Source organism: Pongo abelii, chromosome 7 (assembly GCF_028885655.2).
Source record: "Pongo abelii isolate AG06213 chromosome 7, NHGRI_mPonAbe1-v2.0_pri, whole genome shotgun sequence".
Lineage (NCBI taxonomy): Eukaryota > Metazoa > Chordata > Mammalia > Primates > Hominidae > Pongo > Pongo abelii.
In genome coordinates this window covers 110,935,935-110,950,079 of record NC_071992.2, presented here as the reverse complement: position 1 = coordinate 110,950,079, position 14,145 = coordinate 110,935,935, and the positions used below count along the sequence as shown (strand labels likewise).

Below are 14,145 nucleotides of genomic sequence, written 5' to 3'. Positions count from 1 at the left end.
TCTAATGGGCAGCCAGGGTTGAGAACCACCTTTTCCCACAGAAGTTAATAAAACAAAGTCCTTAACCTTTATGAAGCTTACTTAGTATGTTAAACAGCTGATGGTATATCCATCAAATAACCACTAAACAGGGTGATACAGAATAACATGTTGACATACACAAAATACATGTATGATTATATGTATATGAAAGGTTCAGAAAGATGAACAGACATTAACTCTAGATAGGGTGGAACTGTGAGAACTCTAATTTCTTCTTTTGTATTCTCTTACACTATGAAAATTTAAAATATTAATGTACTACTTTTATAATTAGCAAAAGCTCAATTAAGAAGCAAAATGACTTCATACACACAGACCTGAACACTAAGACAGAGGGTGTGAAGGGATCAAAATGAATCTCTAAGTATATTTCAGGGGAAAAGGTAGAAGATATGTTTGGTATTACAGAAAATGTGTAAGTTTACAATTTTCAAAGATTATAAATCTTTGAACCTTCGTTTCTATCTATAAAATGAAGTAACCATATTTTTGCTAGGAAGACTAGGAATAATGATGGAATGACCTAACCCAGGGCCTGTCTCATAAAAGGTTCTAAGTAACTGGTAGCAATTATCACTTCTCTATGTAGTTTTAGAACAACAGTTCCCAAACCTGTCTACGCATCAGAATCACCTGGGGAACTTCTTAAAATCACAGATTCTCCTAGGAACTGGCCTCCTCCTCAATCCCAAAAGTCTTACTAAGTAAGAAGACTCCAGGAATCTATATTTTTAAAAAGTTTTCCAGGTTACCCAACTGCAACCAGCTCAGCAGTGGGCTATGAACCACTGTTCTGGAACCAGTGCTACAATATGGTCAGGTCACAATGGAGAAAAAAATGAACAGAATAGTAATACTTATATAGCTGTAAGCAGCCTAACAATCCTACAAGGTAGTTTCTCCTATTATTCCCATTTCACCTAAGAGTAAACTGAGGAATGTGGTTATTAAGGAATTTAAGGTCCCATTGCTAGTAAGGGGCAAAACAGATTCAAGCCAATGCAATCTGGCTGCAAAGTCAGTGCTAAAAAAGCTCACCTGCCTCTGAGAAATACAGAAATGACCCTCAGCAAAAGCATCAGTAACTAATGAAAGCTGCCATGAGGGAGGGAAACAAAAACAAAGGCTCCAAACTAAAGAAGTTCATTGGGAACTTTATAAAATATAAAAACAGATCATACACATCTGCTTCACTAATTATACAGCCTTCTCTGTTAATCTACTTACCGTCTGAAGAAAAGCAGGAAATGCTTTCACAGGAACACTTTTGTGAAAGGACCTAGCCTAAAAAGGAAGAGGAAAGGAAGCTCGTTTAAAATTAAGCAAATAAACACTCTCCCTCTGAGAGCAACACCAGCAGTTTAATAATACTGACAGGGCCTCTCTCAAATGCAAGAAAACGGCTCATCTCCTGCAGATTAAGATTAGTTTCCCAGGCCTAAAGGACTCAGGAAAAAGTAACTACTGTAGTAAAAATTCCATCCTTTCTTACAGATTGGCTTTAGCATCTTCCAGCTACCTTACAATAATCTCATAATAACTTTGACTCCCCAGCTCTGTGATAAGGGGAAAATGAAGAAATACTTGCATTACCAAGTCCTGTGCACCCCTAGCTTAAACTGACTTTATCTCCTGTTTAAATGAATAAGATCCTCCTAGGTGATCTTCTTGCCTGTGTTCCCTGACCTTTAATTCGTTCCATGCAGCCAGACAAATTAATGTCCTTACATCATCATTTCATTTTTACCTTCTTTAATTCCGATAGGTCAAGTTTCAACAATTCATCCTGGAATTCAAAGGCCTCCACATCTTGACTCTAACCTTGTCCATCCAACCTAACTCCCTACCACTCTGAGCTACGAACACCTGGTCACTCAGGCTGATGCCCATCATCCTGTGTTCGCCAAGCCCACTCTTGTCTCCATGTCTTCATTTATATTGTCCCTAACACCAAGAAGAACCCTCTACTTCCTGACTTACTTCTTAACCCATTATACTCCAGTTTGACCCCCAACCATCTACTGAAATTACTCTATGATCATCCATGATTTACTAATCACATCTATCTTTTCTCTTCAATCTCTCTGTAGCATGTAGAACTCTGATACTCCTCTTTCTCAAATCTTCTCCTCCCTTGATTTTCAAGACACTGGCTCTCAGTTCTATTCCTCTGAACATTCCTTCCTTCTCTTTCTTCCTAATAAATGGCCCTTTCTCCTTTTACCTTGTAAACAGAGGTGGGCCTCGGGGTTCTGCCCTGGTCCTCTGTACATTCTCCTTCAGCAACACCATCCAAACTTGGAGCCTTAATTATAAGCCTTTTATGTGGATGACTCCCAAATATATCATCTTTAGTCCTGACTTCCTTTAAAAGTCACAATCTTGCATTTTTTAATAGCCCATCTCCTTCTAATCCCCTCAAATTCAATTATGTTGAGCAGCTAGTCCAAAGTCTAATGATCCACACCAAACATACCTTTAGTTTCTGTTGTCACTGTAGCTTTTGAATGGCACCATCAAAGTGCCATACTTGAATTCTTCATGCAACCTTCAACTTTCCCTCTATCTGATCTTGCCACAATCCAATTAGTTATCAAGCCTAGTTGATTCTACTTGTTATGTGTGGGCATGTGTGTATACATATATATATAAATGTATAGACACATAAACATCTACTGTCTCTAAATCAGACACTCTTTCTTCCTCTCTTAAGTCTCCTAACTGATCACCCAACCTCTAAACTCTCTTGTGTCAAACACTGCTAGCAGGGTTTCCTACTCTCCAACACTCATATCACTGCTTTATTTGATGATGATGATGAAAACTAACATATTTCATGTACAATATGCTGCACTACATTATAAACTCTTCACATATGTTAACTCATCTATCCAAATAACCCTTTAAGCTGGGTGCTAAAATGATCCTCTACTACAGATTAGGAAACTGAAGCACAGAGAGGTTAAGATTACATTAACCTCTCTTAGTTAATCAGAGGTTAGATTACTAACCTCTGATTAGTAAATGGCAGAATGAGGATTTAAAGTCAGGCTTCTGGTTCCAGAGTCTGCACTCTCATCCACAATACTCTAATGCTTCTCAAAAGCCTCTACAACTCCATAATCTTTCTTCAATCCACCATTCCAAACCTATCTTCCAGGACCACATTTCACATAACCTATACACCAGTGGTGTTCAAACCTGGCTGTTTAAAATCATTTGGAAATTTTAATTCCTGGCCCCATCCCAGATTTACTACCCCAATCTCCAGGGAGTGAGGCCTGGGAATCGGTATTTCTTAGGTGCCTTACATGTCCATTGACTGGGACTGCTCAGGTTCCACACAAAGCTTTCCTGCCTCTCATGATTCTGTAGTGTGCTCAGATCTTACCCAAAACTCTGCTAGTTAGTCCTAAGTAATTTCTCATCTAAAGTTCCATGTATTTTATCTATACCTCTGTCAGGGCTGAGAACTGTTAGATATTCATGAAATTAAAAAGAAGCTGAAGATAGTCTTTGCCCTCAAAGAGCTTACAATCTGATTACTTATGTATTTAATATTTCACAAATATTTACTGAGCGCTCATAATGTACCAGGTACTTTAGATGCTGAAGAATATACAACAGAATCAAACAAAGTAACTTACATTCCAATGAAGTGGGGAGGCAATAAGCAAACTTTTAATGTCAGGTAGTGAAAAGCGCTAAGCCAGGTAAGGGGACTGAGGGTGATGGAAAAGGAAGATGTTATTTTAGGTAAGGTGGCCAGGGAAGACTTTTGTGATAAGGTGACATCTGAGCACTAACTGGAGTGGAGGTGGGGTACAGGGGAAGAAGCAGGAAAAACAGCAAGTGCAAAAGCCCTGTGGTATGCAGGTAAGTGTCCAACTCTTTAGAATCTACTGAAGGCTAAAAAAAAGAAAAGGTTCACAAGAAGTACTAGGAAAAATTAGCATTATGGGAGCTAAGGAAATACAAAGTTTCCACCAAGTCTTCAAGAGCCACTGAAATCAAGACACACTTCAAGGAGAACCAGAAAGGAATAACACCATGGAGATGAATGACAGACAATTTCAAGAAAGAGGTGTATATTCAACAGTGTCAAATTCCAAACAAAAGTCCTGGAAAAGTTAAGAGGTGAAGAACTAACTCTTAGGGAACAACTAAAGTGACAGGCAGGAGAAATCAGGAACCAGTTCAGGAGCCAAGTCAGAGACTCAATGGAAGAAAAATCAGAAAGTGACACAGAGAGAAAGACGTCTATGGTGTCAAAAAAAGAAGAAGAGTTCATGAAAACGAGTTGTAAATGACCATTAAATTTGGCAATAAGGAGGATTGCCAAATTCATGATTGTTTATTAGAGTGGGCAGGATAGAAGCCAAATCATAGCATGATGAGCAGTGCCAAGGTGGAAAGGGCCCGAGGTAACAGTGAATGCCGACCACTTCCTTCCAAGAGTTCACCTAGGAGAGAAAAATACCAACAGAAGGATCCACAGGCTGCCTGTAAATTCAGAAGGCAGCAGCAACAAACCAGAAGATAAAAGAGGCCACCTATCAGAGAAGCAAACTGAAAATACCAGCTGGGGGTGGCTGAGGGTGCAGCCCCTGGGAGCGGGAGAGGCATCGGCCTTGGAAAGCAGAAAGACACCCTGTCTTCCGAGAGAGAAGTGGATGGAGCACAGAGGAGCCCACATGAGAAAGCTCAGGCTTGATTTACTCAGTAAAGAACGCATTCATACGCTGTGAGGTGGGGGGAGGGACTTTTTTAAGTGAGAAAAGTTTACAACAGACTCTGAGATAAATCTACTGGGAAATCAATGAAAAATGGAATAAAGACTGCCAAGTTGGGAATATCATAACCATGTTGTAAGAACAGCCACATCTAGAAATGATTATTCCCTAAATGATTTGGCAAAAAAAAAGCCGACTTACATGCTTTAGGTGCAAGTGTGCCTGACTGGCAATGTCATATATTACATCTCTCACATTTTTATCTTGGTTCCTCCGTAGAAAGTCCTCTTGTGAAACACCATGCTGTGTGGGGAAATACACATTATATTAGGAATCTAAAAGCACTTCCTTCCAACAGTTCACCTAGGAAAGAAAATTAAACTAACAATGAAAACTAACTTAGCACAAGAGAACACGTGACAGAACAGTATGTACAGTTTAATGCCTATTTTGTCTTTAAAAATGTATGTGTGCATGTGTGGAGAGAGAGAGAAAAAAACAAAAATGAGAGTGACACCTGGAACATGCAACAAGAGTTTTTGTTTTTTGAGACAGGGTCTTACTCTGTCACCCAGGCTGGAGTGCAGTGGTACAATCATGGCTCATTATAGCCTCAACCTCCCAGGCTCAAGGGATCCTCCCACCTTAGCCTCCGGAGTAGCTGGGACTATAGGTGTGCACCAACACACCCAGCTAATTATTGTATTTTTTGTAGAGATGGGGTTTCCCTATATTGCCCAGGCTGGTCTCAACCTCCTGGACTCAAGCGACCCTCCCAAAGTGCTGGGACTACAGGCATAAGTCACCACACCTGGCCACAACAAGATGTTAATTAACAAGTTGTAGGCAGAACGAAAATATACAAGCAAGAAAAGAAACATACAAAAAGTTTGAAAGAACAGATAATAATGAATCTCATATAGAAAACAAAGTTCTCGCCGGGCGCAGTGGCTCATGCCTGTAATCCCAGCACTTTGGGAGGCCGAGGCGGGCGAATCACGAGGTCAGGAGATCTAGACCATCCTGGCTAACACGGTGAAACCCCATCTCTACTAAAAATACAAAAAATTAGCTGGGCGTGGTGGCGGGCACCTGTAGTCCCAGCTACTTGGGAGGCTGAGGCAGAAGAATCGCTTTAACCCAGGAGGTGGAGGTTGCAGTGAGCCGAGATCATGCCACTGCACTCCAGCCTGGGTGACAGAGCAAGACTTTGTCTCAAAAAAAAAAAAAAAAAAGAAAAGAAAAGAAAACAAAGTCCTCATAAACAGATATTTAAAATGACTTACTCCAATAAAATAAAATAAAGAACAGGCTAAGGTGAACACTAGGAATAATTACTGCAGTTGCTTGGAAGGGAGCAAGGCATCAACATGAAGCTATACCAAATGAGGTTCTCTAGACCTTCCTACTCATTGCTCCTCCAGAGACCTAAAATGCCTGATGGACACAATTCTGACTTGATAACTCTGGGATAAAAAGAGGAAGACCATTTTTATAAAGCAATAAGCATTCCTTTCAAAGCAATTACTTGAATAGACTAAGCAAAAAAGCAAAAGATAACTTCCTTCCCCATATTCCTGAGGTAAATTATTCAAAGGTACAAATTACAGCCTTACCAGCATACAAATATCCATGGGAAGGAACACCTTTCTTCTGCTCCCATGATATGGTGTTGCTCTCAAGCAAGTGACAATGCCTTGTGCTTTTCCAATATGACTTGCAGCATGATCTGCATGAAGATCCTTTATACCTATGATTTCAGAAATTACACAGGGCTGCTCTATTCTAAGTGCATAATAAATCAATAGAAATAGCATAGAGAAATAACCTAAACATGTAAAAGTAGACATTTATCCTATATTTTACATCTGAAAAACAGGATTTATGAGTGAAAAACTGGGCACAAAAACAAGTTGACCATTTACCACTAGCAGATATCTAAATCTCAATCTCAACTTTTAAATAAGAGTTTTCCTTAGACTACAGCACACTAAGAACATATTTAGAATTTTAATCAGCTATCATGGAAAAACTTTACAAGTCTTCCATTTCTTCTCCTCTGTGCAATTTCCATATGATCTCATTTTAAGAATATGATTAACAAACATTCTACTCTTTGCTCCCTCCTTTCATTGTGATGGCAAACATGTCACCAGAGCTGCGGGCCGGAACAGGCCTGGGAGATACAATGGGGACTTGTATTATTCTTTTAGGGAGGTATAGAGATATATATTACCTTCTTCAAATGAGATGGTATTGTCCTTGGCCCAAATAATTTCCTTATTTCAATAAGACCTCACTAACTAGCAACAAAGTCAGAGAAGAAATCCTACTATCAAAATGTTGTTTTTAAAAAAGCAGAGAAAGAAAAATCTCAAAAACTTTTATAAATGCAGTTTTAGGCCAGGCACAGTGGCTCATGCCTGTAATCCCAGCACTTTGGGAGGCCGAGGCGGGCAGATCACGAGGTCAAGAGATCGAGACCATTCTGGCCTCGTCTCTACTAAAAGTACAAAATTTAGCTGGGCATGGTGGCACGTCCCTGTAGTCCCAGCTACTCAGGAGGCTGAAGCAGGAGAATCACTTGAATCCGGGAGGCAGAGGTTGCAGTGAGCCACCGCACTCCAGCTTGGGGACAAAGCGAGACTCCATCTTAAAATAAAATAAAATAAAATAAAATAAAATAAAATTAAAATAAAATAAAGTAAAATAAAATAAATAAAATAAAATAAAATAAAATAAATGCGTCTTACTTCTTCTACTTTTCTTTTTCCATGGATAAGTATTATTAACAGGAAAGGAAGAGTCAGGCTATAGGCCTTCCAAATTGTAGGAGATGCCATAGTAAAAAAGTAAAGCCACTTGCAATTACTAGATTATTAATTTCAACATTCCCATGAGGTAAAGTAGCTGTATGAGAGCCTGAGTCTTGGATTACTCTGCATTACAAAGAAAGAGATATAAATTCCTCTTCTTGCTAACAATAACAACAACAAAAAAACTATTCCTTTACAGATAGTACAAAGGAAGGCTTTAGTGCTAAACTGGTTAGATTGCCAAATTATGAAAAAGTGAAGTCTCAAAGGTATTTTATTGGAAAAAAGAAATATGAAACAGAAAAACAACTTACCCAATATTTCTAGTGTTAAGTAAAGAAGAGAGCTCTGTGTGTTTTCAGCATAATTTTCCAGTTCCTTGATATTACGATATGCTTTGTCATCTAGATTTTTTTCCTACATCAAATAAAATGCAAATAAAGTCTGTTGAACTGCCAATATTTTATAAAGAAAAGGCGCTGTTTTTTGCCCCAAAGAACTGAATAATGAATAAAAATATTTAGTATATGTTATTTACTACACAATAAGATAAAACATTACAATATTAAAGTTCTACACATTCAATACTTTCAAATCACCACCTCAAAATAAGACATCAAGAATACCCTCAATGTACAAATCACCATGGACATGGTATTTTTAATTTCATCTGAAGCCCAAGTTATCAAAATAAACTGACTTTACTGAGCTCTTACGTAGGCACTTTAGACATTATCTTCTTAACCCAAACAACCCCCCCTCCAAGAGATAAGGAATTAATACTTTTCCCATTTTACAAATGAAGAAACTGAGGCATGGACACATTAACATGTCCAAGGACACACAGTTAATAAATAAATGGTGGGGACGGGAACCCACATATTTGACTCTTGAATCTACATGCTCAATGAGGAAAAGGTACCTAGAAAGAGAAAACAGAAACCAGTGCCCACCCCGTCCCCTAAAAAGAAACCGTGCTCAATAAAAAAACAGGGTTGATTCTCTAAATACACTATATGCAAGAAACAGAAAAATGAGAATCTAACAGCAAGAACACTTAGCCACTTTTACAAATACTATTATTAGGGCAAAATATTCTCCCGTATTTCACCCTCTTTAAAATCAGAAGAAACTAACACCAGCATCAAATGCCACATGCAGGGTTAAAAAAAAAAGAGGCTTGGTGCGGTGGCTCATGCCTGTAATCCCAGCACTTTGGGAGGCTGAGATGGGCAGATCACCTGAGGTCAGGAGTTCAGGACCAGCCTAGCCAACATGGTAAAACCCTGTCTCTACCAAAAATACAAAAGAAGCCAGCTGGGCATTGTGGCAGGCGCCTGTAATCCCAGCTAATCGGGAAGCTGAGGCAGGAGAATCACTTGAATCCGGGAGGTGGAGGTTGCAGTGAGCCAAGGTCGTGCCATTGCACTCCAGCCTGGGCAACAAGAGTGAGACTCTGTCTCAAAAAAAAAAAAAAGAAAGAAAATGACACCAGCAATGATTCCAGAAAAAAAAATGCATCCTTTATGGTTTTTTTTGAGACATAAAATTAACATACCATAAAATTTATCCCTTCAAATAATACAATTCAGTGGTTTTTAGTATATACATAAAGTTGTGCAGCTATCACTACTATCTAATTCCAGAATATTTTAATGACCCCCAAAAGAAAACCTGCATCCATTAAGCAGACACTTCCCATTTCCCCCTCTCCTCAGCCCTGGCAAACCACTAATCTACTTTTTGTCTTCATGGATTTGTCTATTCTGGGCATTTCATAAAAATGGAATTGTATAATATGTAGCTTTTTGTATCTGGCTTCTTTCAATTAGCATAATGTTTGCTTCATCTATTGGTACTTTATTTTAGTTGAATAAATTACGAATAATATTCCATCATATGGATATACAACATTTTGTTTAACAACTCATTAGCAGACTATGAGTTCTTTCTACTTTTGGGCTTTCATGAATAATGTTGCTACAAACATTCATATACAAGTTCTGGGTGGATGTATGTTTTCATTTCTCTTGGGTATAAACCTAGGGGTAGAATTTCTGGGTCTATGGTAACTCCTATGTTTAACTCTTTGAAGAAAAAGTTGCCAAACTATTTTTCCAAAGCAGCTGCACAATTTCACATTCCCACCAGCAACGTACAAAAGGTTTTAACATCTCCCTGTTCTCACCAATACTTGTTATCGTGCATCTTTTTTCTTTTTTATCACAGCCATCCCAGCAGCTGTCAAGTGATGTTTCTTTGTTTTGATTTGCATTTCTCTAATGAAAAGATGCTGAACATCTTTTCAGATGCTTATTGGTCATTTGTACAGCTTATCTGGAGAAATGTCTACTCAAATCCTTTACCCATTTTTAAATTAGGGTTTTTTTAATTGTTGAGTTGTAAGAGTTTCTTGCATATTTTAGATAATTGTCCCTTATCAGATATATAACTGGCAAATAATTTTTTTCTTTTAGTCCAATTTATCTATTTTTTCTTTTCTTGCTTGTGCCTTTGGTATCACATCTAAAAAACCACTGCCTAGCCAGGTGCAGTGGCTCAAGCCTGTAATCCCAGCACTTCGGGAGGCTGAGGCGGGTGGATCACGAGGTCAGGAGATCAAGACCATCCTGGCCAACATGGTGAAACCCCATCTCTACTAAAATACAAAAAAAAAAAAATTAGCCAAGTGTGGTGGTGCACGCCTGTAGTCTCAGCTACTCAGAAGGCTGAGGCAGGGGAACTGCTTGAACCCAGGAGGCGGAGATTGCAGTGAGCTGAGATGGTGTCACTGCACTCCAGCCTGGCAACAGAGCAAGACTCCGTATCAAAAAAAAAACAAAAGAAACCACTGCCTAACCTAAAAGTCACTAAGATTTACACCTATGCTTTCCCCTAAGAGTTTCACAGTTTTAGCTCTTACATCTAGGTCTTTAATTGAGCTTGAGTTCATTTTTGTATATGGTGTGAGGGAGGGGTCGAAACTTATTCTTTTGTAAGAGGTATCCAATTGTCCCAGCACCATTTGTTGCAAAGACTGTTCTTTCCCCAGTGAAGTGTCTTGACACCCTTGTCACTCAATTGACTATAAATATATGGGTTTATATCTGGACTCTCATTTCTATTCCATTGATCTATATGTCTACCCTTTATCAGTAACACACAATTTGATTACTGTAGCTTTGTAGTTAAGTTCTGAAATCAGGAAATGTGAGCCCTCTAACTTTGTTCTTCTTTGTTAAGATTATTCTGGCTATTCTGGGTCCCTTGCATTTCCATATGAATTTTAGGACCAGTTTGTCAATTTCTGCAAAAAATTGCAGAAAGCTGGAATTTTGATAAGGGTTGCACTGAATCTATAGATCAATGTTTGTTCACACTTCTTTACTTTTAAATATCCCCCCTTTCAAAAGCCAAGTGTTATTTTTCATTAAACTAAAATGGTATCTCTGTCTTGAGTTCTCTAATTTTCTTTACCCTGTAATACAGAAAAGATGAGACCTGAAAATAGGTCTTCTTAGCTAATATATCTTTTTGGCTTCTTCTTATTATTGCTACAGCCTATAGTTAGCAAACTGTATCTAAATAAACGAAGTAAACTTACATATTTCCATGACAACAGCATGTAATGAATATCAGGCCAAGGGGAACACTGACCTAACAATGCATCAGAAAGGTCACACATGTTAGGCCAGGTCACACAGCAATTCACTGACTTGGCTGGACCTAGAACTCAGTTCTAAGAATTTAGTACAGGATTCCATTCACTGGAACTGTTAGACTTTCTTTATGCCCTCTACTATCTAGACACAGATCCAAGTACTGGGGTATATTTAAAGGTATGTGTATGACTAGTCAAGTATTTGATGATATTAAGGAATAATTAGTAATTTTTAAGGTATGATAATCATATTATGGCTATGTTTTTTGTCTTTATCTTTTTAAGATACATATGCATTTACAAATCAAATGATAAGATGTCTGGGATTTTCTTTAACATGTCACCAGATACTCTACACATATAGAGTATTCTCTCTACTTTTATGTAAGTATGAAAATTTCCTTTTGAAAAAACCAAAATAGTGGAGTGTGGTTGTGCATACACATGCCTCTGCCTGGGTGCTTGTCTGTCTCAATGTGAGGGTATGGGGGGTAGCATGCAAGGGTGAAGTATGAATAAAATGGCATAATTCTCTAAAAGTTTCCTTCCTCCAAAATATTAATATATAGTCAAAAAATTTCCTTCTTGAAGAATTAGCTTAAGAATTAAACAGGAAGAAAAAACTTAAGACTTGAACAATTTCGACTTACTCTTTCATCGATGATTTTCATAAGCCATCTTTTAGTCAGATTATGTCTTTTAACAGCCTAAAAAACAAAGAGTATTGTAAGTTTTTAGAAAGCACTAGAAATGACTTCTGTAGATCTGAATAAAATGAGCAAACCAAATACAAAACTAAGTAAGGGAACATTTGTAATAACTCATCACCAGATAGACAGCTATGTTAAAGAAGTATCAGGGAAAAAGAAAATATCCCTAGAAAATATTTCAAAACATTTACAAGATTATATTTCTAATGCTTTTCTACTAACTTGTCTTTTTTTCCTATACTGCTAATAATTTAACAATTCCACTTTCAAACAAAAACAAAACCAGAATTAGGCATTAAGTACTGAACTTCTCTATTAAGTGATGTACCCTGACTTTTCTATGTTGCTGGTCTTGAACTTCTGGGTTCCAATTATCCTCCCGCCTCAACCTCCCAAAGTGCTGGGATTATAGGCATGAGCCACTGTGCCTAGCCACCCTGACTTCTATACTTACTCATTACACGCAAATTTTTTCCCACAGGATAAAGATTCTACTTAGCAAAAATAACCACTCCTCAAAAAATAGAGTAACTGAAACTCCAACAAAAATAATCCACATGGTAAATTGTTACCTTAGCAAGTAAAGACGCTCCAGTAGGAAAGAGCTCACCTAGTGCCCGGACACTTGTCTTTACTACCATTCTCCTTAAATGAATCAGAGCTCTCAAGAAATGGGTGATTCCAAAGGTGAGACAGGGGAGAGATTCAAGAGAATCCTAGAATATCTTATTGTGTCAGAAAATAAGAAAGTGCTCCAAAAAATGACGGAAGCGCGTCACAAGGACATAGCAGCCACTGTGAAGGAGTTTCCACTGTCCAAAGCAGGGACAACCTGAACACCAAAATCAGTATATGAGTGAATTATAAACTGTAAAAAACAAGAAATCATGAGTCTACACCAATAATTAATAAACAAATAAATACAGGAAAATAAGAGCTCATTCCTATAGCAGAATACTAAGTGCCAACTGGTAAAGTTGAGAAGTTATCATTTTGCAACTATAAGAGTAAAGACTGAATCAGACAAGAACCATTAATGGCTACTAAGTTTAGGGAGAAATTTTGATGAGGAGCAGGATATTTGCAGTCTTAAAGTGTCTCCTCAAAAACTGTTGATTACTGCAAGCAGAAGTATACAGTGGGAAAACCAGGCAAAATTGTGACTAAGTAATAAAAATTAACAGTGCCATAAAGGACAGGTGGATGAAGTGTGCCTCTACATGTGATACTCTGAGAAGGACATACCACCTATGAAGTATGGCTGCCAGCTAAGAATCCATAACTTCAATCTAATCATGACAAAACATCAGACAAATCCAAAATTAGTGTTTTAAAAAGACAAGGTGGGGGGATACTCTTCAAAAATATAAATGTCATAAAAGGCTAAAAAAAGCTATGGAAATGTTCCAGATTAAAACAAACTACAGAGACATGACAAGTACAAGACCCAAGATCAGATCCTATACTGGAAGGGAAAAATGATACTGTAGACATTATTAGGTCATCTGACAAAATTGGAATATGAATGGAAAATTAGATAAAATTGTTCCATCAAAGTTAAATTTACTAAAGCCAGTAACTGTTCTGGCCGGGCACAGTGACTCATGCCTATAATCCCAGCACTTTGGGAGGCCAAGGTAGGAGGATCACTTGAGTTCAGGAGTTCAAGACCAGCCTGGGCAACATAGCAACCTCATCTCTACAAAACATTTAAAAATTAGCTGAGCGTGCTGGTACGTGCTTGTAGTTCCAGCTACTCAGGAGGCTGAAGCAGGAGGATAAAGCCCAGGAATTCAAGGTGGCAGTGAGCTATGACCACCACACTGCAGTCCAGCCTGGGCAACACAGCAAGAGCCTATCTCTAGGAAAAAAATAGAAATTAAAAAAAAACTGTCCTGATTATATGTATCACTATTCTTAGAAAATATTAGGCCGGGGGCGGTGGCTAATACCTGTAATACCAGCACTTTGGGAGGACAAGGTGGGAGAATAGCTTGAGCTCAGGAGTTTGAGACCAGCCTGGTAAACACAGTGAAACCACCCCCACTTTTTTTTTTTTTTTTTTTTTTTTGAGACGGAGTCTCGCTTTGTCGCCAGGCTGGAGTGCAATGGCGCAATCTTGGCTCACTGCAACCTCCATCTCCCCAGTTCAAGCGATTCTCCTGCCTTAGCCTCCCGAGTAG

General features: G+C 38.3%; 1 protein-coding gene and 1 long non-coding RNA gene across 9 annotated transcripts in view; one reads left to right on the top strand and one right to left on the bottom strand.

Annotated features, from left to right (window-relative positions):
- The window catches only part of NDUFAF6 (NADH:ubiquinone oxidoreductase complex assembly factor 6), a 51,258-nt gene that overhangs the window by 22,716 nt on the left and 14,397 nt on the right, over nt 1-14,145 (bottom strand). For 7 of the 8 annotated variants that reach the window (XM_054518691.2, XM_024250812.3, XM_063726733.1 and 4 more), the window contains 5 exons: nt 11,903-11,959; nt 7,906-8,008; nt 6,392-6,525; nt 4,977-5,078; nt 1,270-1,326 (listed from right to left, as the gene is read on the bottom strand). In XM_054518691.2, coding sequence (XP_054374666.2) covers nt 1,270-1,326; nt 4,977-5,078; nt 6,392-6,525; nt 7,906-8,008; nt 11,903-11,959 — 453 coding nt within the window. Of the gene's footprint in view, nt 1-1,269; nt 1,327-4,976; nt 5,079-6,391; nt 6,526-7,905; nt 8,009-11,902; nt 11,960-12,534; nt 12,618-14,145 lie in introns of those variants that run through there. The other variant, XM_024250822.3, reaches the window with a different exon arrangement.
- LOC129047487 (uncharacterized) lies at nt 11,320-12,582 on the top strand. Its single transcript, XR_008509197.2, has 3 exons — nt 11,320-11,430; nt 11,538-11,636; nt 12,444-12,582. It is a non-coding gene; the product is annotated as an uncharacterized LOC129047487 (long non-coding RNA).